The sequence below is a fragment of the Echeneis naucrates genome, chromosome 14 (genome assembly GCF_900963305.1).
Source record: "Echeneis naucrates chromosome 14, fEcheNa1.1, whole genome shotgun sequence".
Classification (NCBI taxonomy): domain Eukaryota; kingdom Metazoa; phylum Chordata; class Actinopteri; order Carangiformes; family Echeneidae; genus Echeneis; species Echeneis naucrates.
Window position 1 is genome coordinate 6708929 of NC_042524.1, and position 22751 is coordinate 6731679.

Below are 22751 nucleotides of genomic sequence, written 5' to 3' on the forward strand. Positions count from 1 at the left end.
CTGACAGGCAGTTAAAATTGCTTCTTGGGTTTAAAGGCTTATATAATTTGCTCTGGGTAGTTTTCAACTTTTGGCTGAAGAATGATTCCTTCCTCACAGCTTGTCCAATCATAAAATGTTTTTCCAGCATTGGTGTTGATGATTATTTGAAAACTTAACTGCAAGGTATAACAACACTTGATGCTACTTTTGGCCAGTTTTTGGTTATGAAGTAATAGATGACTGTTTTAAAATATTGCTGTATCTGAAAGTTCCTAAACAAGCTCTGAACAAAAGAAATGTGTTGATTCTGCACAAATAAAAGTTGTTTAATAAGATCACATCGATATTGTTTTCCACTAAAACCACAGAAAATGTGTTTTGTTTTTTTTGGGTTTTTTTTCTTCATTAAAATGAAATTCACTCACAGCCTGAGAGTGGCTTTCAGCATATTTTAATAAGATCAAAAAGAGCCCTGATGCCACATGTTGGGTGAAGCTGATAGAAGTTTTGCCTTTATACTGAAAAACATAACTTAATTCAAAGTACTGTTCTAAAAAGTCTCTAAATACGAGATACAACATTATCTACACTAATTCCACATAATGCTGCCTGATGTCACATCATGCTGTTCAATGATAATGCAATGTTGTTCACTAAAGGCTTGTACCTTTATCCTGATCACAAGGTGACTGAGGTGGAGTATTTGCTGCCCCCTCAAGGCTGCCAAAGGAGCTGCAGCTGTCTGTGTCATTAAGAGAGGCAGCATTCATCTGCAAAAGCAGACCCTTTTCCTCCTCCTCCTTTTCATCTGCACCTGCTCCCTCTCCTTCAGCATCTCTTTCTGATCTCTGCTTATCTGGCCTTGAAGGGGTGGCAGGTGTGTGATAAGCCTCCGCTGCCAGTGGAGTGAAAGCTAAAGAGGTGAAGGGAGAGAGAGAGAAGGGGACCTTTGGAGAAGGAGATGGGGACTGATATGGTGAAAGAGATGGTGAAGCGCTGGGTGAGTCGTGTGGAGAGAGAGAAAAGGGGACTCTGGGAGTAGGAGAAGGCGATTGATATGGGGATAGAGAGGGAGAAATACCTGGAGAGCTGTGAGGAGAGAGGGATGGAGACACTTTGGGGAAAATTGGAGGCACTGTGGAAGAAACAGAGTGGGAGAGAGAGATGATTGGAGAAGGCTGCATGTAGTCTGAATCAGTGGGGACGTTTTCCATCCGAGCTGGAGCGTCCACTCCCTCGACTCCAGCTTGATTATTGCCTGGCTGTCTCTGTGGTTGGCCCTGATCCCGTGTCTCAGGCTGTATGTGAGGTGCTGCTGATGGAGGCAAGATTTGGGCCTCTCTTGATGTGTTCTGTGTCTCTGTTAGAGGTCGGGTGTCCTTAGCTGTTGGATCACACTGAGTGGTATGAACTGGGCTCTCACCCTGTTTAAGGACTTGGTCTTTGCTGGCTTGTCGCTGTTTCTGGACCTTAGATCTCCCCTTTGTTTTGGGCATTAGAGGTGGTGGAGGTGGCGGAGCAAGAGGGGGTGACAGCATGGTCGATGTCTCCATGGAAACCCGAACCTTGAGGCTATGTTTGAACATGCGTCGTTTGGACAAAGCGTTCTGAGACTGCAGAAAGAGTGGGTTGATGAAACAGAGAGCACCTTGGCCTGAGCCACAGTCCAACTCTCTGGGGCTGCGGGTCGTGATTGGACAGAACTCGTGGAACAGAGTGGGGTTCTGGTTTGACTGTTTGCTTGTAGTGTCTGAGTCAGGTGCTGTCTTGGGCTGGTCGTCTGAGTCAGGCTGGGAAGTTGATTCAGAGCTTGTCTCTGGATTAGTAGCAGGCAAGGCTGAGGTTACAACGCCTGGTTTCTTCTCCTTCAGGGCCTTTGGCGGCTCCCGTGGCCCGCGAACATTTAGATGGGAACTCCAAAATTCTGAAATGGTGAAACCATGATGTTATTCCAATTATCATTACCTTTTATAAACACTCTGTAATTGTTAGTGCGCAAAACACGTTTTATCTGCAAAAACAACCACCACATTTAATAGGATACAGTATTTCTTTATACTCCTCCATCAATCAAAAACAAGAAATACTAAAAGGCAAATTCTTCTGGTATTTATATATTTCCCAATAGCTGGTGGTAATTACGTGATATATTATGTGTGTGCAGCTTGTGTAAATAAATACTTCAAAGGTATTTGGTACAGTTTCAGTGTGAGGCAACAAGGAGTTGTGTGCACCAACCTACTCCCATATGAGAAATGGACTCCAGCTCTTTGTGCGATGTTGCCTTTGCAATGGCTTCAGGAAGCTCCAGTGGAAAAGGTAACACATCTCTGGCAAATATAGATATGATATGACATATGAAAAAGTAAATAAACAAATCAATCAAGTGTGCCGGATCAGTAAATCTTTCCAATCAATGCAGAGAAAGGTTATACTATGATGTTTGTACAATAACATTTAAAACAATAAAGTAAAGAAAGAAAATGTTAGGAGATTGCAGGAAAAGACTCCACGAGGCACCGATGAGAATGAGGAGGATAAAAACTTACCTGCTGACACAGTAGAAGGAAATTAATCTTGGGAGGTCTGGGAAGCTGATGGCTGAAGTCTCCAGAGACAGAGCTTAGGGTGAGAACAATACAAAGGTAGAGGGGTTTTTGGAGAGGGAGAAGGTAGGAAAGTAATTACACTTTATTTTAAACTGGGACACATCAGGCATCTCATTCACTGTGATCTACATGGCTCTATATATTTTAAGTGCACGTTGGGTATATTTATAGTAAACATTTTATCAAGCTAACAACATGTTTTTCAATATCAATAAAGTTTCTGCAATCCACCCATTAATTTGTCTTCCATTTGTAACTCCACTCTTTTTTAGTAAAAACACATATCAGAGACTTGCTGCTGTATACATGCATTAGTAGGGTTCACCGTTCTAAAAGAAAGGGTGAAAAATAAATAAAAACTGAGTTGATCTCGTTTTGCTGGGATAACCAAATGAAAGCAGGCTCCCTTGTCATACATTTTAATATGTATACATATGATAGATGTTTCAAATGATGCTATCAAGCAAGCCTGGCAGAATGCACCATCGTTTACAGCAGTCTTTAGGTCCTGCTGTGAAATTACTGTGCTGTGAATATAAATTTCTGTTTGAAAGAAAGAGGATGTGTTTACAGAAACCGCAAATTAAACTTCATCAGGCTTCTGGACTGTCAGGCTCTTACTGCACTTGTGTTCCTCCCTGATGCCAAACTGCTGGACAAAGGACGGCATGCTGTCATCCGCCAAACGGACACACAGCACGTTCCTTTGGGATGTGCGAGACTTTCGCACCAGAAATGTCTGCAGGACAACACAACCGATAACTGAGTGTGAGGGCACAGGACATGAAGAGGGACAAGGCAAGAGAGATAAAACACTGTGTGTCTGCAGTCTGACAGACAGACTTGCATGGAATGGCACACTTGTGATTTTCCTTAATGTGTACTGGATGTGTGGATCTGACCCCTGGAGGCTCTCTCTGCAGTATGTGCAATGCAGTGGCAGGGTTGATCGACAGCTGAAGCCAGACAGGAACTGTGAGCAGGAGGCGGTCCAACACACTGATGCTCCTCAGAGACCCACGTCCCCTTTGATGTCCCAATGACTTCTGCCTTGATGTCTGGGCAGGCTCTGGGAAGTCATACAGAGGTTCTTCTTGCTGTGTCATCTACACAAACACACACACACACACAAGAGGAGTACACATGCTGTTGTCAATAAAACTAAAACTGATCACACACCCTTATGCATGCTAAAAATAGTTATAATACGTGGGGGTAAATGATTAAGGGAAAACCAAACATCAAGTGTCAAAGTAGCTATTCAGTAAATTATTCAACCATAATGCTTTTAAGGCCAATGCCTCTAGATCTTGCACAATCAAACTCACAAAAGTTCTTTAACGTTTATAATGAGGGGTTCGCACATTGCAATCCCGCTATAATATCCCTTTAATTGTTGACTGTCTGCCATTACTGCACAATCATGTCAATGCATGATTCAGCATGTTTTTCTGAAATGATCACATCAATGAACATGCATCAATTTTGTTCCTTCGGTCAGCTTTCCAACCTTTTTTACTGATGTCTTAACTATAGATGAAATGCAGATGTCACTGCTCTTATTGAAACACAACCAGTTGAGCTTTTACTGACTCAATCTCTTTCCCTCATTCAATCGGGCAACCCAATATGAATACTCCGGGCTGGGCCTGCTCAGCATCTGTAAACCTACCTGCCAACCTATTTGTCAGTCATCTGGATGTCTGCGTGGTCACAGTCAGAACAGTAAGATGGGTGGATTTATTGCAGACACACAGAGACACACACCTGTGTAGTAAATCTACCTGGATTGAGACAGCATGTCCAGGCTTGGCAGAGAGCAGCAGCCTAGACATCTTAAATGCTACAGGAAAGACACTTTTAAAATATAAACACAACGGCAGGCTACCAAGTGCAAAGTAACAATAAAAATGTAAGAAAAAGAATGAAAAAAAAAACAGCAATTGCTAAAATTCATAAATAAATGTGATTATTAAGAATTTGTCTTCCTCCATATTAAACCGGCTTTCTGGCTGTAATCTGCATGTCAACATCTGCCTGGATCTGCAGCGTGCATTCCTGTAAAACGTGTACGTTTCCTCCTCGAACTATGTTACACACAGTTTCCCTGCTGTCTAATCCTACAGCTCGTTAGATCAAATCGTTTGTCCTGCACATTTAAACACGTTCGGGTTATATAGTTAGGTTTTTTTGTTTTGTTTTGTTTTGTTTTGTTTTTTACCTTTACCTTTCTGGCTCCACTTTAGGAAAACATAGTCCTTATTCCTCCATGATCCAAGTTTAAAACGAGGAGAAGTGAAGTGCTCTCCCTCCGCGGCCTGTCACGACGTGTGGTCACAGGTCTGCTGTGGGGAAGTCTCCGCTTCCTTGTCTCCTCCTTCTACACTTAATCTTACCTGCAGACATGTATGTCACTGCAAAGTCATGGGCTGGAGGTTAAACTTGAAATTGTAGCGAGCGACAGCAAGTTTAACTGAAGCATGAAAGCGTCATTACTTCAGCAAATGCGACAATTGTACGACAATTCTGCGTGTCAGCACAAACGCACTAACATCAGCAACGTTGAACGAAATTCTCCAAATAAGTTAAATAAAGTTGTCATCCAACTTTGCATCACAATATCCCAAAAATATCTTAGCAAAAATACGTGTGCACGCTATAGGGGTGATAATAGTATATGATGATAATTTGTATAATAGTTTGTGAGGCTTGTTGAAATTAGTTTTGGGATAAACTTCATGAAAGCGCAGCCGACACCGCTCCTCCACAAACCGGAAGCGGAAGTGAGGTTTGAAATACTCCAGCTCCGGGACCGCGTTGGGTGAGTAGCCTGTGTGCTTAGCTGGTACAATTATTGGGTTTTTTTCCCTCCCCTCCTCAATATTTCGGAAATGAGTTGAAAAAATGTATGATGTATTTAAGTGCTCAGAGACACCGCACGTGGATGATAAGCACCTAACTCAAGTAAATGCCATAATCTGCTGTGATTAAAAACGGCTACGTTAGCGTTAGCTTCCTAGCTTAGCTCGCGCTAGCTACGCCGCTAACGCTACCGTTCAAACAAGATGGCCAGTGGATTTCACTGCTGGTCAAGTAACCGAGCTCATCGCCTCCGGTAAACAATTTCTGATGCCCTTCGACCGCCCTATATTCGACATTGATCAACCCAGCGACCTCGCCAAACACCCCAAATCCAACGCGCACAAAAGTTCAAGGTTTAATTAGCTTAGCTAAAGACAGTCGATTAGCTAACGACAAGGACTCCTTACCAGATGGCGGGGTAAACTCTGTTATAGGAAATAACGTTGTTTTGTTGGGTCTTTGCAGCTAAATAAGGCGCTCTATGTGCTGCTAATTGTTTTTTTCCTTGTAAATTTTCTTTATACTGAGATGACCAGTTATCGTTCCGGATGGAGCAACTTAACCGACAGGCCTTGTTTACTCTCTTACAGATGCCTGGTTGATTCAGAGATGAGCGGTGAAAACGTGAAGTTGTTTGTGGGCAACCTTCCTCTAGATGCAACTCACGACGAGCTAACCAAGCTCTTTGCACCATATGGCGAGATCAACACCTGCTCTTTGCTGAGACAGTATGCCTTTGTTACCCTGAAGGGAGAGGGGGCAGCAGACAGGTATTCAACCATCCCTTAATATTATGTGAATTGCCATTTTGAAACATTCATTGGATGCAGTTGAGTGGGGATATGTTATGAGTGTATCTCCTTTTGTATGCGTTTTCTACTGTGCACCTGTTGATTAACAAAGATCACTGTTCTCACAGGGCTATACGTCATCTCGATGGCAAAGAGTACAGAGGCAGGCCCCTGGTGGTCGAGGAATCTCGTGCACGGCCACCCAACTCCACTAAAGTGTTTGTGGGGAACCTCAGTGCAACGTGCTCGGCAGATGACTTGCATGGACTGTTTTCAACATTTGGAAGAGTTTTAGATTGTGATAAAGTTAAAGGTGTGTTATAAATCCTGTCCCTAATACACAAAATACAGTTTATTTGAGAACAGTTTAACATAACAAATAAAATGTTGCAGTTTCCCCAATGAAATGTGTTCATGTCTCCATTAATTTTAAGTGTTCAATAATCTAAGTTAATGTTAAATAAAAAAGTGAAAAATATTTTACACATTTCTTTTTAACATCGGTCTAACTTATCTTATTGCTCCCTGTGTACAGCACGATTATGCTCAAATGTTGGCTACGCCTTTGTGCATATGGAGAGGAAGGAGGAAGCCCTGGCTGCTATTGAGGCTCTCAATGGAACCATGTTCAAGGGCCGTCAGTTAGCCGTAGAGTTGTCCAAAGCCCAGCCTTTGATCAATCAGCTTGTAACTGGAAATTCAGCCAATGCTACAGGTATTGTAAAATCGATTGGAAGGATCCACATTACAACTGTGTTGTAAACAGCTCATCCCAATCTTATCATTGTTTTCTGTCACCTCCATCTTGCAGGTGGCAGAGAGGGTCTTCTTCCCCGACCACCTCCCTCATTAGAACATCATCAGAGTCAAGCGGCTGTGTTAGCAGCCGCTGCAGCAGCTGCTGCAGGACTACCCATTCAAGTAAGACATAATTATGCCAAACTTATAACAAATTATGTCCTTAAATGTGAAGCAGTTGTGGAGAAAAATACACACATTGGTAAACAGTGGCTAATGTCAGTGAACTTGTCTCTCTCAGATCTGATGTTTAAGAACACATATCTTCTCCCATCTTATAAGTTTAGATAAATCAGGTTTGAGCTTACTTCAATTTGATATACTGATGTCATTCATCTGTCCCTGCAGGTTCAACAAAGTGTTCATAACTCATTCTACAACACCACATCCTTTGACCCTACCTACGCTGCTCTGAAGGGCATTACAAGTGCCAAAGGTGCAGATGGAGTGATATACGGTGCTCTTGCGAGCCAGGTATATGGAACTGTTGCTGATCAGGTGTACCATGATCTGGCCAATCACAATACTGTGGCCGCCGCTGCTGTTGTTGATGAGGTGGAACCACAGGCAGGACCAGATCCAACTACACTTTTTGAGGCAGCGAGAGCCAAGTTCTTTCAGGAGGGACAGAAGGTTTGTCACATTTATTTCAGAAAAAATGAAGATCTTTTCTGTGTGCATTTTAACAATGTTGTACATTTTAAGCATTTTTTGTGTGTATTTTATCGACAAGGTTCTGGCAGAGCAACAGGCAGGCAGAAAAACAACATCTTCAGATAATGAGCGAGACCGCAGCCCAATTAGAGGAAATCGAGCCCCGCTCCTCCCAGACCCCGTTCCAGGTTCCTTTGCTCAGATTCGACCAAAACGACGTGCCCTGCTGCCAACACCACCCGGGGGACCTGATGAGCCTGCAGCTTCCACTGCAACTCCTGAAGGGTCAGATCCTGTAGCTAGGTACACATTTAAATAAAGAATGTAGGATGAAGGCAGAAGAAAAGTAATAATTTTAATGCTGCCTCAACTTTTTGACATAATGGTCGTAGTCATAGATTTATAACAGAAGGCTAATGAATATCAGTGACTACAAACTACTTAACAAAAACATTACACAAAAGAATTATTTGCTTATTTCGCAAAGGCATTTTTTTTTTATTAATTTTGCTTTGTCACTGCACTGTAGGTCTTACACAGAGTACTACCAGCAAATGCATCAATACCAACAGTATCAACAGTACCAACAACAGTACCAGTACCTCCAGTATGCCTACACCAACCCTCCTCCACCACCTCCACCGCCTCCACCAGCTACCACACAGGGTCAGGACTCCTCAACCCCTGCACCCCCAGGGACATACACAGCACCCCCAACATATGCCGCGTCTGGAGCCTACCCTCCGCCGGGAACATACGATGCTTCTGGAAGTTACGACACTTCATCAGGGAGCTACGACACCTCATCTGGCAACTATGATGCCTCATCAGGAAGCTACGACACCTCGGCGGGCTATGATGCATCTGGAGGCTACGGAGCATATGATTCATCAGGAGCTTACGCAGCAGCGGGAAGCTACTCCGCATCCACACCGTATGAGCAGACACCCGCACACGGGCAACCCATGCCCCAGCGCCATGATTACCCTTACCACACGCCAGAACCCCCTTATCGATAGTCCCATCCCCTACACAATCCTTCCAAGCTGCAGATGTGTGTCTGAGTTTGTGTGTGCGCGCGTGCATGTATATTTACATAAGGGACAGTTTAAACAGGAAAATCCGAGAGGGAGCAAGGCTGTAGTTTGGATGTGGGAATGCTTTAAATCTGAAGCATCTCCCCCTTTGTACAATTTAACCTAATCTGTAACTAGTTTGCCTGTCAGCTAATGGCAGATAAGAGGGTGATTATCTGAGTTATCAAGTGGACACAGGTGGACTTGAGTAGGACAGCCATTATTTCAATATTCAGTTTCCTGTTAGAATTTGAAGCACAGCTGGATCCTTGTTGAATGTTAAAGAAGCTTAAATGTTTCTTTCAGATTCAGAGGCCAGTGTTGGGTTTCATGGAAGCTTAATTTGTTTGTTGTTGGATCAAGGCCTCTTATATACACCACATAAAAAAGTGAGATTTCCTCACAGTATTCGATAGAGAACGTGCATCTCAATATTTATTGGGCAAAATTTTTATTGGGTTCTCAAATTTTAAGTGAAAAAACACAACTCATTGACTAACAATTTGAGAGGTCATCTATTTAAACAGATGCCTGACAAAGTCAGAAAATTACCAGTCTTGCACTCTTCTTGTTGTCAGGACTTAACCGACAGTATGGGAGATTTGTCTATACAGGCGCATCTTCCTGTGTGATGACCGATTTCTATTATACATTCAAGACCACACACTTGTGTTGGTTTAGGATCACCTTTTGTGGGGTATACAACAAGCCTTAGTTTGAATGCTGACAGACTGACTCTTTGTGTTCAGCAGCCTGTTTGTCTAGACATTTAACTACGTACATTTCAGCAGTGCATTGTGCTGATTTAGTTGCCTTTTTACAAAAGACTGCTCATCTGGTAAAGATTGAGAATGGTTGTTGCTTGACCAGATTGTCTTGAATATATTTCAGGAATGTTTCACTCTGCTGGTAGGTTGCAAAATTAATTTGTTCATTCAAACTCAAATTTTTGTCGTATCACTTTAGACTTTTTCAACTTTGGGTCAAGGATATCTTTGATGTGGCAGTATGAAGCAGATTGATTAGTTCGAGGAGTAGATCAATTGGATTATTTTGTAGCTACATTTCTCTGAGTGGTTGTGACGATGATGATGATGGGTCATCTCGAGCATCCCTATTTTAGATTGTGTGACAAAAAAATCATCCATGGTAAATTTCCATCCTGTTTGACTGGAAGATTTTGCATGTTTGAAGTTTTGCAGTTTGGAAGTATAGCCAAGAGCTTTTGACATGACTTTGATAACACGGTAAAAACACGAACTGGATATTTTCAGCAACCACACTGAAGTACATTAGCTTGGAAGAGTTTGCTGTAATCTACCTTGCTTGGTTTTTTTTCTTGCCTGGCCTCTCAGAAGTTGGCACGAACACAAATACCACTGTGAGGAGTTAAATATCTTGTGAGAGTTTTTAGTCCATGGCCAGTGTTTGCTTCTAGAACAGAAGAAATCAAAGGAATTCATAGTCGTTCTCATATATTTTTTTTTTCTTTCAGTTCAGTTGTGTTAAAATGCTGTTAGACTAAGTTGAACAACATTTTTTTTTTAGCATTCAGTTAAAACAAAGAATCCAGGCTGAAGAGGACTGGTGTGTTTCGTATGTACATTTTTGAATTTATGATAGCCAGAAGAATTGCAGAAAATACTGTTTGCCTGTGGACATTGAAATAATTTGCCCTTTATAGATGCTTAAAGTTTCAATTGGTTTTTGTCATTTTCTATCCTTAGTGTTCCTGTTTTATAGCCACTTTCACAACTTTGCCCATGTTGGAAACCATTTCGAAGTTGAAATGTTGAAAGCTAAGTTTCATACTAGAAAAGGGTCAAATTTGGTACCTGTGTAAATACTTAAATCCCAATTAAACTGAAAAAGTAAACTTAACCAACATTTGGTAAAAATTTTGACTGAATAATAAGATGAAGTGATAGTGTTTCTACTTGAACGCTGACGATAGTAAGTAGATGAGTAGTAAGACTGTTAAGTTGCTGTACCAGTCTGTTCGAACAAAGTCATTATGAATGACTGAAAAAGAACAGCATCATGCCTGCAGTGTGTTGAGTGGTGTTTGGCCACTGGATATAAGGATATGAATTAAACACACTGGATAAAACCAGGGAAGATGCTTTTAAAAAAAAATTGTTTTGTTTTTTTGTCATTTGAGCTGAGAGCAGGTACAAGTATACCTTTATGAAATGCTGTGCAGTGGTACGGTGTTGATGTTGCCGGGTTGTTAACTGAGTAGATATCAGGTGATGGTCTGGGTGCTGCAGGCGAACCTGAAAGCTTTGGATTCAGTAAAGGCGCTTTTGTTTTTTCTTCTTTTTTTTTTTTCTTTTGGGTGTTTCTTTTCTACGAGCAGCAGTGAGAAGGGCTGTCGACCTTTTCCTCTTCCCTCTTTTGATCTCAACAGAAACGGTTGATTTTGACACATGGCTAGGATCACTGGCTTTCTCTGCATTCATACCACACCTAGACAGCTGTTTAGATCCACTCTTGCATATAGATGTATTTTAACTCCATTCATTGCATTTTGCTTAGATTATATGTGCAAATGATACTAATGCACACCTGACTCCACCTGAATTTTATGACTTACAGTAGTTGTTCGGTTCGTGATTGTCCCACACATTAGTTACTCATATTTCTTATTGGCCAGCTGAACTGGTAGTGCTGTTAGTCTCTCTACTTTTCCACATTATTCCACCTTCTCCATGTGATCTGTTAGTTGCATGCCTTGTTGTTGCTGCTGCTCCAGCCACCTTCTTCCTCTTGCTGATTATTGCAGCTAGAGTGGGAGGGAGCCAAACTGAGCCCTTGCCCTGGACGTACGCCACACGCAGCTCTAGCGTGGGATGGGGAAAACAGCAGCGTTAGGCCTGAAACTGCTGTGGACGATGGGGTCTCCCCCCACTAAGGTAAACACTCAGACAACACACTCCTGCCCCTCCCCGAAACATGCGTATACACTCACAAACACATACATACACACATGATACACTCTTGGCCATACTTCTATTCCTCAACTGTCTTCAGGGATTTTTATTTGTCGGGATTTCAGATGTTTTTGGAAATGGAGCCCTAATTTCCAACCCCAGGCATACTCTGCTCATACATTCCAGCTCCCCTCATACTGACTGCTCACACACCAACTTTTGAGGAGATGTACACCAACGTTTAGTCTAAAATACAAACCCTTTCCGAAGCAGGTACACTGGTGTTAGTACATCCTGTATCTAACAGCCTGTCACTCAACAGTACCAGGCAATCACAGCCAGAGCTGGACGTGGGACATTTAGCTAGGATGCGTTGTTTTAGTTTTTGTAAATGTGCCCCTGGGGCCACTTTGGGGTTAAGTGCCTTGCTTAAGAGCACATCTGTAGGCCCTCCATTTCAGAGTTGAATAGCCTGGCTCAGGATTGGTTGCTGGTTCAACGCTCGACTCCCCTTCTCCCCAAAACCAACGATTTTCGATGCCACATTCGACTTGTATGAATGACAATGAACACAAATATTATCATTTTGTTTTAAATTACATTTTGTCCTATGTTCTTTGAAATGTTTAATTATCAATAAATGAGTTTCAACTGAACTTTAGCTTCTGTGTGAATAATTAAAGATGCAAGTTTCCCTATCAGAGCACAGCTAATGATGAACCTTTTTAACGTGTTAGAGGAGGAAACATCAAATAACTAAGAGCTCAGCATCAGATGACGTTTTATTCCATTTTCTTCCAAAAACATCAACCTATGCTTTTCAAATAAAAACCAATAATTTGATAACAATCCAAACCTGTTGATAATTCAATCACTTTGACATACAAAAAAGAAAATGAGAAGAAATTGAAGTTATGGAGCCTCACTCCCTGCTGGCAAGACTTCTTCATGAACACTGCTGAGCTTCATGGCCTCAACGACAGTGAACAGTTTACAGATGGATGTTATAGTAATGAATGAGTGTGGCCAGTACAGTATACACTATACTGAGAGTATACTGAAGTAAAATGACAAGTAGACCTACAGAATGCGTATAAATGGACAGACGGTGGAACATGAAACTGCATAGACATCATTCAACAAACATTAGCATAACAACACAAAAATGCAGTTTCTGCTCTGGTAACATGTACGTCTGGTTTCCAGCTGCCAGATTAGTCCATGAAGTAGCTTCAGTGATGAATACAAAGGTCTATTTTATGAGGATCCCTGTTGAGTATTTGCAGACAGCGGAGTCAGTAGATTTTGATTTCTTCTATTATGGCAAATACAAGACTACAAACAACTCTCTATTTTAAGTACCTCTTGACTTATGTTCACCACCTGTGTCTTTTTTTTTTTTTGTGTGTGTGTGTAGTTGGGGAAGAGCATATGCAATGCTCTGTGTACAAAGTATTGTGTGCCCTGACTCTACTATGGAAAAATGCTGAAGAAACTATCTCTTAAGTGGGTTTGTTTTTTTTTTTGTTTTTTTTTGGCCTTGTATATAGGTGAACTGAAGATTAGAGGAAAAATTAAAAATATTCTTGAGGAGCTCATGTATTGAAGCAGGCCTTCTCAAACTGGCACTTCTCAACCCAGTTTACAGAAATACAGTTATTAATTGGCCTTTTTGATCATTCTCATGAATTTAGCAGGTTAGAGGAAAGGTATATTATTAATTGCTATAAAAGATAGTGTACAGAGGCATGGCTGACAGTTGACCGTTTGGCCCATCTCCACACCCCTTATTTAGGTCTGTACATATACTGGTTTTGGTTTGCTGATATTGTCTCAAAATGAAGTTGAAGCTTCTGGTGACTCCAAGCCTGGTTTCAGGAAACCAGTCTGTGCTTTTAAAGAATGACTGCACTGATAAAGTCCAGTTGATGGCAACAGACAGGGTGAGACTTAGCAAACACATGAAAATCACCACAATGTGGACCAGACCAAACACATATTACAGTACTCTGACTTTCAATCACTATCTCCCATGATGCTGCTGGCGTAGTATGAAAAAGGAGCGAGCATTCAAACACACGTATTGAAAATAGCAACGCTTTAATAAAGAGCGATTTTACAAGACTGCAATGTCTAGCTAGCTAGGTGATAACTGGCATTGACATCCATGGTGTTTTACAAAGATGCTATTATGGTAACTGGGTTTGAAGTTTGAGGGGTTACTTGCAAGTTTGCATTTCTGCATGCGAGGCAGCCTTCAAACTGTTACAGACCCTTCATTGTAAAACAGTTGATTATGGATGTCAATGAATGTTCATGTCAAGAGGTAAGTAAAAAATCTCATGGAGAAATTTCCTTAACAATTTCCAAACACACCGGTAAGTGAGACTTCACACAATGGTCATGCTTTTACCGGGCACACAAGCCAATAAAAAGACAACACTTAATCATGCAAAAAAAAGACAGTTTCTTTGTCTCAAAAATAAAGAACAAAAAAATCCTTTTGAGTTCTGATATCATCCATCCATTATGACCTTGAATAAGAAGAAGCTGCGCTTTGATGATGACTTTGGTGCAAAAAATGTTCCTGTTCGAAGAGGACAGACCCTGTCCTGTCCACTTCCTTGATGAAGACACTCTGGTATAGACCAGTTGTGATAGTTTACCCCTGACAACCCCCAACCCCACCCCCTTTCCTCCTCAAGATGGACATAAACATCACAAACATCAACCCCACCCACCCCCACCCATCCCTGGATGAAGACACCTTCAAAATACAAACATTCAAACACAGATAACAGCAATAAATTGTCCCACGTACAGTAACGTCATCCAATGGGGCTTCAATCACTTTACAGAGAGAGCACGTCTAAAACACATGAACGGCATTACCTATATACAGAGGACACAGTAACAGTCAGGTTGGCCCAGGATGGTTTGAGCTGCGTCATGGAAATGAAGTGCACAATGGAAAGAGCATTCAGCTTACAGAGAAAGACAAACCACTGGAACGAGGAATAATGGGGAGGGGGGGGGGGGGGAGGGAAACAACAATTTTCCAAAGGAGATATCCAAATGTCAGCTGGCCTCTCATTTGGAAACCTCAGAGAATATCTGTCTGCTTGGTGACGATTTCTAACACGAGAAGTCTCTCTCCGCTGGTGCAGAGATGTAGCTGCAGGTACAGAGGGAGAGTTGTTTTTTTTGTGTTTGTTTAGTTTTTGTTTTTTTTTTCACAAAGCCGGCAGTCAACAGTTCCAGGATGGGTTGTAATGATGCACCAACCAATACATTTGCAATTCTCTTGACGATTTTGTTAGAAATCACCACCCTGCACAGCTCCAGCTGTCTGGAGAGATTCACCTCAGATTGACTCTGAGATTCCAGGTCCGATGACTTGGGACTTTTTTTTTTTCTTCTTCTTTTTCTTTTTATGGGCATTTTTCAGCACATGAGCGATCCTAGAGCCACCTGAAATTGATGTTGTGTTGTACAGACTGACACACAGTCACAAGAACACTCACTGCTAAGTTAGTACACGCTACCAGCTCGCTAGAGACTTTTCATCTCTAACCTAGGAATATGACCCTGTTTATCTCTATGGGAAGGCATGTGCACACCAACACACATACAGTACATGTACATAGAACAGACACAATCAATAGAAAACAACATCCCCAATCGATTATTGCCCCTTTCAACTGTACATCCCAGCAATGGTTTTAGGTTTTTGTGCAGCAGAGCATTGTCCCCTCTTTGAAGGTTTGTGCTATAATGTATAATGTATATGTATATGTATATATGTATGTATATATATATATATATATATATATATATATATATACACACATACATACATATACATATCGTCTGTCTGTGGGTCTGACATGACCTTGAATCTGCAAGCAAAGCCATATTAACATTTAATGTCTCATTAAAGCCTGCTGGCCCCCTCGCTGTCTTAATTAATCTATATGTTGTCGTTGCAGGCATTATTAAGGCCGTGTTCGACGGACATTACCCTCCGTTGCTTTCCTCTGACTGACCTTTAGGTATTCTGTCCACAAATGTTAACACTACATAAACAAACCTATCACTGTGTTAGCGATGTCTTTTATTCCTCCAAGTGGAGGTGAGACATCTGCTGCGGTAATTACCCTTATCCAGGACTTCACAGGAGACAAATTTTAGCCAGGTCGAATGCTCAGGACAGGGAGGACATCATACACTTTTGAGTCAGACCCATTTTTGAATTGCTTCCTTACTAATATCCAGTCCCGTCTCCATCTGGCTCTCAGTGCATTTTTCACTACTATTAGAGCAGTTTCGGGTATTGACACAACAAGTTAAATAAAACTAAAACCCCAAAACAAGAAACAATTCTGTACAGAAACCTGATGTGAACACACAAGAGGTACAACACGGACAGCAGGAAACAGCTTCTAAACAGGCTACAGATGGGTGAAAAAAGACAGTAACAGGGTTCCATGATATTGCACAGCGGTGGAGGAGGGAAAAAAAGAACAAAATACAGTGTGTACAGCACATCCCCAAGTAGCAAAGTTAGTGTAAGAGGTTTGTTTACATCCAAATGCAATGCCTGGGCGTGGCTCAGTGCTTTCATCAGTTAGTTCCAGTGCAGTAACACATGGTACCTAGTGACAGTTAATGACATCAGATACCAAGAGAAACATACAGTACGTACCCTACACACACGCACACAAACAGACACACACACATACACCCAAGCGTGCCCATTAAGTATGGTTCCATTTCAGATTCTTGATGTAAAGTTGCAATTCAGAACAAATGAAGCTCATAAAAAGACCTCAAATGCTAACGTTTGATGCAGCACGCCGAAATGTAGAAAAAAAGGGACACGCACACGCGCATTCAAATCAATTACTTCTGACATCAGGTGATGGATGACACACAACCAGGAACCAGTCTAAACAAGATGCTAAAATCACCTACACAGACATACACCCTTGGCAAAGTTCACATTGAGTAAAGTGCCAGCAAACGTTCCAATCAGAGAAAGAGACGTGCGTCCTCCGAGTTTGATTCAGTTGTGGATGGAGATGGAAGTGGGTAAGTTCTTAGACATGAAATTACATGGTTGAGGAGGTCAGGAAGTGGCCGTAGAGCTTCTGCACTCCTAATAGAGCTGTCAGTCTGTGTAGGTCATCACAGGTCTGCATTTGCCTTCTAAGCTGGCAAATCAAACAGAGGATGAGTGGGGCGGATGGGGGGCCTCTGGCGCCCCCAGCATCATAGATTCAAAGACGGGAGATCCGTAGCCACATGGGGAGAGGAGAGGAGATTAGGGGGTCAGGCGACGCAGAAGCAGACATCAGCATTTCATCCTTATCCATCTCTGGTCCTCTCTCATTCTCTCCCCTCCCTTTTTCCCTCTCCTTCCTCATCTCTCTTCCTCCTGCACTGGATTTGGTACTGGGTTTGTTTCTTTGACTCTTCACTCCACCTCTTTTTCTCGCCTTCTCAGCTTTGCTGCCATGGTTACAACATCATCCCTACATGAAGTGCATCTGCAGAGGATGGGGTGAGAGCGGAGAGTAATTTAGTTCAACAAAACACCTCATCAAGTGATCAGGCATCTATTGACAAGCATATTACCTGCTGCAGTGCAAAGAAACCACTTCTCAGGATCGTGAGTGCTCAGTAGCAATTATATTACTCTGTTATGTTTTGAATAATTGGTCAAAATCCAACTTGTTTATTCAGAGTCTTGCTGTTGCACCAAGTGGGGATTACTTGCATAGGAAAAACTTTTTTTGCACTTGTGGGTCAATTTTAGAGAGATTTCTGACATGATTAATGTTGCTTTCCAAGGGGTCCACGAATCAGAGCTTTTTATCAATCATTACAAAAAGCTCCATCAATCATTTCATGAGCTCCATCCATCCATCTTCTTTTCCGTTTCCGGGTCACGGGGCTGCTGGAGCCAATCCCAGCAAACATTAGGGCAGAAGGGGCGGGGTACACCCTGGACAGGTCGCCAGTCCATCACGGATAACACACACAGACGGACAGAGACAACAACCACTCACGCTCGTATTCACATCCTACGGTCAATTTAGACCAGTTAACCGAGACAGTAGTCTTTGGACGGTGGGAGGAACCCCACGCATGGCACGGAGAGAACATCTAACTCCACACAGAATGAATGAATATACATATCGTCTGTCTGTGGGTCTGACACGACCTTGACTCTGCTAGCAAAGCCACATTAACAGTTACACGTCTCATTAAAGCCTGCTGGCCCCTCGCTGTCTTAATTAATCTATACGTCGTCGTCGGGCATTATTAAGGCCGTGATCGACAGACCATTACCCTCAGTGTTTCCAACTGTCTGATCCTCATTTGACTTCCTCCGACAGACCTTTAGGTATCCTGTCCACAAATGTTACACTACATTAACAAAACCCTACCTGAAGTGCATCTGCACAGGGTGAGAATGGAGAGTAATTTAGTTCAACAAAACACCTCATCAAGTGATCAGGCATCTATTGACAACCATATTACCTGCATGCAGGTGCAAAGAAAACCACTTCTCAGGATCGTGAGTGCTCAGTTAAGTATATACATTACTCTTATGTTATGTTTTGAATAATTGGTCAAATCCACTTGTTTATTCTTTCTGTTGCACCAAGTGGGGATTACTTGCAGAGGAAAAAAATTCTTCGCAATTGTGGGTCAATTTATTAAGATCTGATCTTAATAATCTGATCTTCATGCTGCTTTCCGAGGGCTCCACAACTTCAGAGCTTTTTATCAATCACTCCAGAGGCCTGACAGACATAAAGTATGGGTAAAACATCGCTATCTCGTCCACATTTTAGGCTCTAGAAACACTAAAAACCACCCGCTGCTTCAGGAACTTGCTGCAGCGATCGCTGTCTGGTCAGTTTGCTGACAGAACTTACTGTTTTGTCATAAATCGCCTCAGTTTGAGGGCTTCACCAGACCAAAAATCAGCTCGCTTTGTGCTCTCTGCCTCTGCTATCAGGCAGTTGTCACGGCAACCCTGGAGCCACAGGTGACAACTGTGTGTGTGTGTGTGTGTGTGTGTGTGTGTGACTTCTCTGATAGGCGAGCAGTTTATCAACTGGCACAGACACATATAGAATAAAAGACAGATAAAGATACTGACAAACACACACACACAGACACATGCAGACTCACACACCCAGACGGGGTTAAGTCCATGTATCTGTGTCAGTTTATCAACTGACAGACTCACACACACACACACAGTTAACGTGTATTGTGTGTTGTGTGTATCAGAAAGTGACCTGACAGGCCGTGGCTAGCTGGTTAGCATGCTAACGTCAGTAACAGAAACATGAGATGGAGACTGGAGTGGAAACAGCTCGTGGTGAGTAAAGAAACGATGTCCGATGCCGAACTCAAAGTGTTTCTTCTGACTGATGAGTAATTACCGTAAGGCTAATGCTAACTATGTAGCAACAGCAAACGTTTCAATAGCTCAGTGAAAATAAGATAACAACTGAAGTGGATGGCTGGGTTTTACGTAACCTTCACTTGGTTGTGACTGAAGCATAAACAAAAATTAATGAGCATCGCAACAGCACATTAATTAGAAATGCTTGCAATTAGAGGTTAGAAAAAAGACTAGAAACAAAGTCTACCTGTCAGCACCTATGAAGCTCACTAACAATTGTATATAACTTCTTTAATCTGAGATACACAAAATGTATAGTCTGTCATTTAGATAGATTGAGATTTATATTGAGTGGTATTGAGCAAGGTAATGTAAGAATGTACAGCGAGACAGTAAAGCAGTGTTTATTTAATCTACATATTCCAGAGTCCGGTCAAGTTCCACATGAGACATATAAAAATAATGCATGAATTTCTCCCTCTCTTTCTTGGTTGAATATGTGTGTGTTACCTGTGTCCCTGGGATTGGGCCCAAAGGGATTGGTAGGTCTCAGGACAGGCTGGTTGTACATGACAGGCTGTGGGGGCATCATGGGAACCCCCCATCTGATGACTCATCTGAGGAGGGAGCTGGACAGACAACAGGTCAGAGCGGGTGGAGAGGAGGAGAACATGTATATTTGGATTAGACCAGTGTTGGAAGTGTGTAACTGAAAGTTTGTATGGCTGAGACTGGACCAGAGTATGTTCTTTACCATTCCATACACAGGCACTTGGGGTGTCGTCATTGGAAAAGCCACTGGTGCTGGAGCCTGTATAGGGAAAAAAAAAATCACCTTCAAGCCAATAGTCTTTACCTCAAAATCTGTTCTATAGCTAATCCTGATAATGTCAATAATGTCGGCTCTAACCTCTCAGAGGAGTCCCCAAAATAAAGACAAAGATTCATTTCATAGACATTTGAATTAATTTATTCTTATTCCTAAGCCTGAGCCACAAACAGACACGCAACATTTAATAAAGTTCAATTTAGGTAGTGAATTGAAATAATGTCATAACAAGCAGGGATGAAATAATGCCCAGGACAACAAGCAAAAGAGTTCAATTTAAAATAATAATAATAAAAGCTAAGAAAAGGAACACTATGAAAGCAGGAGCAAAAAGAAAAAAAAGTACTTACATAGCCAGTATAGATCATCCCATTCTATGGGAAGGAGAAAAGGAAGAGGGGAAAAAAAGTGTTTAACGCATTTCTGCATACAACAATAAGGACCATGTTTGAGGCGATTCATCAAACGGATAGAGCGAGATAAACCAGACCTTGGCCCATTCCTTGTGTTTCAATCTCTTCTACTTTCTATTCAAGTCGTGCCACCGGCTTTCCGGGCAATTGGCTCAATAAATGAGTGGTTTGAGTTGAGAGGTCAATCAGTTGAAAATTAAAAGATGAAACCAGACTGAACAGAAGAGACATGTAGATAATTAGAGTGGAGCACCAAAGGACAGAGACACATTTGGGAGCTCCTTCAAAGGCCCTAACGGCAGCACCGCGATATATCCGGCCATATGTGAGTGCATTTTCAGCCTTTCTGTACCCCACTGTAAAGGTAAATGTGATGAATTTCCATTCAGAATGAGACACTTTATCACTTTAAAAAATGTCAAAGTGATGCAATGCACCAAATACAATTATCCTTATGCTTCACAGAAAAAAGTACCAATTTAAAGACTTGGGCCTCTATAATAAAGACAGCTGAGGTTGATTTTATTTTAAAGTTTCTAGTTCACTTCTGCCAGAAAACTCACTCCTCTGCTGGTGTGTCTCCATTTCACTTTAATATAATTTTGTGTAGTTTTCCTTTGCTGAAATTCACTACAACAGGGGGTTTTTAAGGGAAGAGTCAGAAGAAGCGAGAAAAGGTTGTTTAAATGGCGTGCAGTTGAATTATGAGGGGCGTGTTGACGGGTAAGAGCGTTGGAGACACTTGTGACTTTCAACTAAATTTTTCACAGCTTCTATGCGTTGGCAGAGACACAGCAGTAGCTTTTTCATTTGGGTTCCACTGCAACAAGCCGAGCAAACACCATTTGTGTTATTTACACTGCTGCTAGCACACATACTTTTCTACCCGCACAGAGCCATCCATTCAAGACTTCAGCGGACTGAAGTGGAGTGAAAGTCACAGCCAGCAGGTACCAGTCGGCACTATGGCTCAGGTTTTTGACGGAGACCCAATGATGTTGATGTCACTTGCCATTCTCGTGATGGACAGAAGACTAAGCTGCCAGACTGTAAGTCTGTTTATACCAGTGCTGCTCTAATTAGCCAACATAAGGGCAGACAGAGGTCGATGGGTGCGTTGGGGATTTGCATGAAGCATATAACTATGCTCAGACCAGCCACATGAATGTAGCATTTGATTTACCATCTGAGGGACGGGCATGGGTGCAGGTGCCATGGGATGGGTGGTGTGAGTCCAGTTGGTGCTGGTGCACATGGCCTTGGACTGCCAGCCGCTTCCTCCTGTTGGCTTCTTCTCTACCAGTTGACTCCACTGGAACTCTGGCCTGAGGCACACCGACACACACACGTGCAACATTTACTGGTGCCCAGGTGATGCACAATAAAAGTTATGACGTGATAAAATGGAACAACAGTTTTTGCTGCAGCAGGAAAACACTCACTTTTTAGCTGGCGTTCCCCCAAACTGCAGGTCTGAGAGACGGGAAACAAACATAAGATCAGCTGAAAGGAAGGAACACGGATTGGGCAGAATAACAGGAAGCTAAAATGAAGGGTTGAATTTGGAGCGAGGCTGTGAACTTACTACCAACGAGGTTGGCTAATGAAGAGTCCAAATCATTGGGAAGCATTTTCCCAGAGTGCAATGGGGCTCCTGGGCTGTGTATCTGACTTGGCGGGGCTGGCTTCAGCAAGTCACCTGACATCCAATGGTTACCACGGGAACGTAAAAGGAGGAAAGAGGGGAAATGAGTCAAGAGCCTGAAGCAACTAGGTGTCACAGCATATCCAGCCCTGGGCAGTGTGTCTGGTTGTGTCTGCATATATGAGCACTTATTTGCACACTTGTAAGTTTGCGTGATTGCATGATGTGTGTGTTTTAATGTGTATGCGATCCTACCTCCCCATGCATTGTTGTTGGGCACAGTGTGTGTCTGGATGGGGGTGAAGTTTGGCTGCAGGGTGAACAGCTCACTGGTCAAGTTGGCACACTACAGGGAGGAGAAGGGAGAGCAGAACACAGTTGTGTTTCTCAGTTTGTCTTTACATTTTAAAAAATTTAATTTACTCAACAGCCAACTGTTGTTGGAGAAGTGGGATAAAAGGACAGATTGAAACAACAAACCAAAGTTATTGTTTGTATACAGCACAGGAAAGAAATAAATACTAATCATCACTCCGAGTCTTTATACAATAATAAAAAAAGCCTTATCTCTTGGCAGGTCTGGATTTACGCTGCTTGGGACTCACTGGTTGTTGACGGGTACAATGAGGATTGGAGAAGAGATCGGTGGCCCCTCCACTGCTGTTGGCACTGCCACTGACTGGGTGCTGGGTGACACATTGGGGTCTGAATGTCTATCACTTGGACTGTCCTC

General features: G+C 42.3%; 2 protein-coding genes across 6 annotated transcripts; one reads left to right on the forward strand and one right to left on the reverse strand.

Annotated features, from left to right (window-relative positions):
• Window positions 1-10: 10 nt before the first annotated feature.
• Window positions 11-5343, reverse strand: LOC115053771 (ras and Rab interactor 1-like). 3 transcript variants are annotated; one of them, XM_029518540.1, is made up of 6 exons: window positions 4813-5343; window positions 3494-3697; window positions 3213-3330; window positions 2532-2604; window positions 2221-2312; window positions 11-1906 (listed from the first exon to the last, which is right to left on the reverse strand). In XM_029518540.1, exons 2-6 carry the CDS (start codon window positions 3695-3697, stop codon window positions 636-638), a joined length of 1758 nt encoding a protein of 585 aa, XP_029374400.1. In that variant the 5' UTR covers window positions 4813-5343; the 3' UTR covers window positions 11-635. The 3 variants fall into 3 exon arrangements, with proteins under 3 accessions (XP_029374400.1, XP_029374398.1, XP_029374401.1); XM_029518538.1 differs by having other exon boundaries at window positions 12-1906; window positions 4819-5343; XM_029518541.1 differs by having other exon boundaries at window positions 1615-1906; window positions 2225-2312; window positions 4819-5343.
• A 58-nt stretch (window positions 5344-5401) lies between these two features.
• Window positions 5402-12355, forward strand: LOC115053772 (RNA-binding protein 4-like). Of its 3 annotated transcripts, XM_029518544.1 has the most exons (9): window positions 5402-5412; window positions 6044-6223; window positions 6373-6557; window positions 6780-6959; window positions 7056-7165; window positions 7391-7675; window positions 7776-7999; window positions 8226-8630; window positions 11558-12355. In XM_029518544.1, exons 2-9 carry the CDS (start codon window positions 6063-6065, stop codon window positions 11559-11561), a joined length of 1554 nt encoding a protein of 517 aa, XP_029374404.1. In that variant the 5' UTR covers window positions 5402-5412; window positions 6044-6062; the 3' UTR covers window positions 11562-12355. The 3 variants fall into 3 exon arrangements, with proteins under 3 accessions (XP_029374404.1, XP_029374402.1, XP_029374403.1); XM_029518542.1 differs by lacking the exon at window positions 11558-12355 and having other exon boundaries at window positions 8226-9738; XM_029518543.1 differs by lacking the exon at window positions 11558-12355 and having other exon boundaries at window positions 7776-7981; window positions 8226-9738.
• The last annotated feature ends 10396 nt before the right edge of the window (window positions 12356-22751 follow it).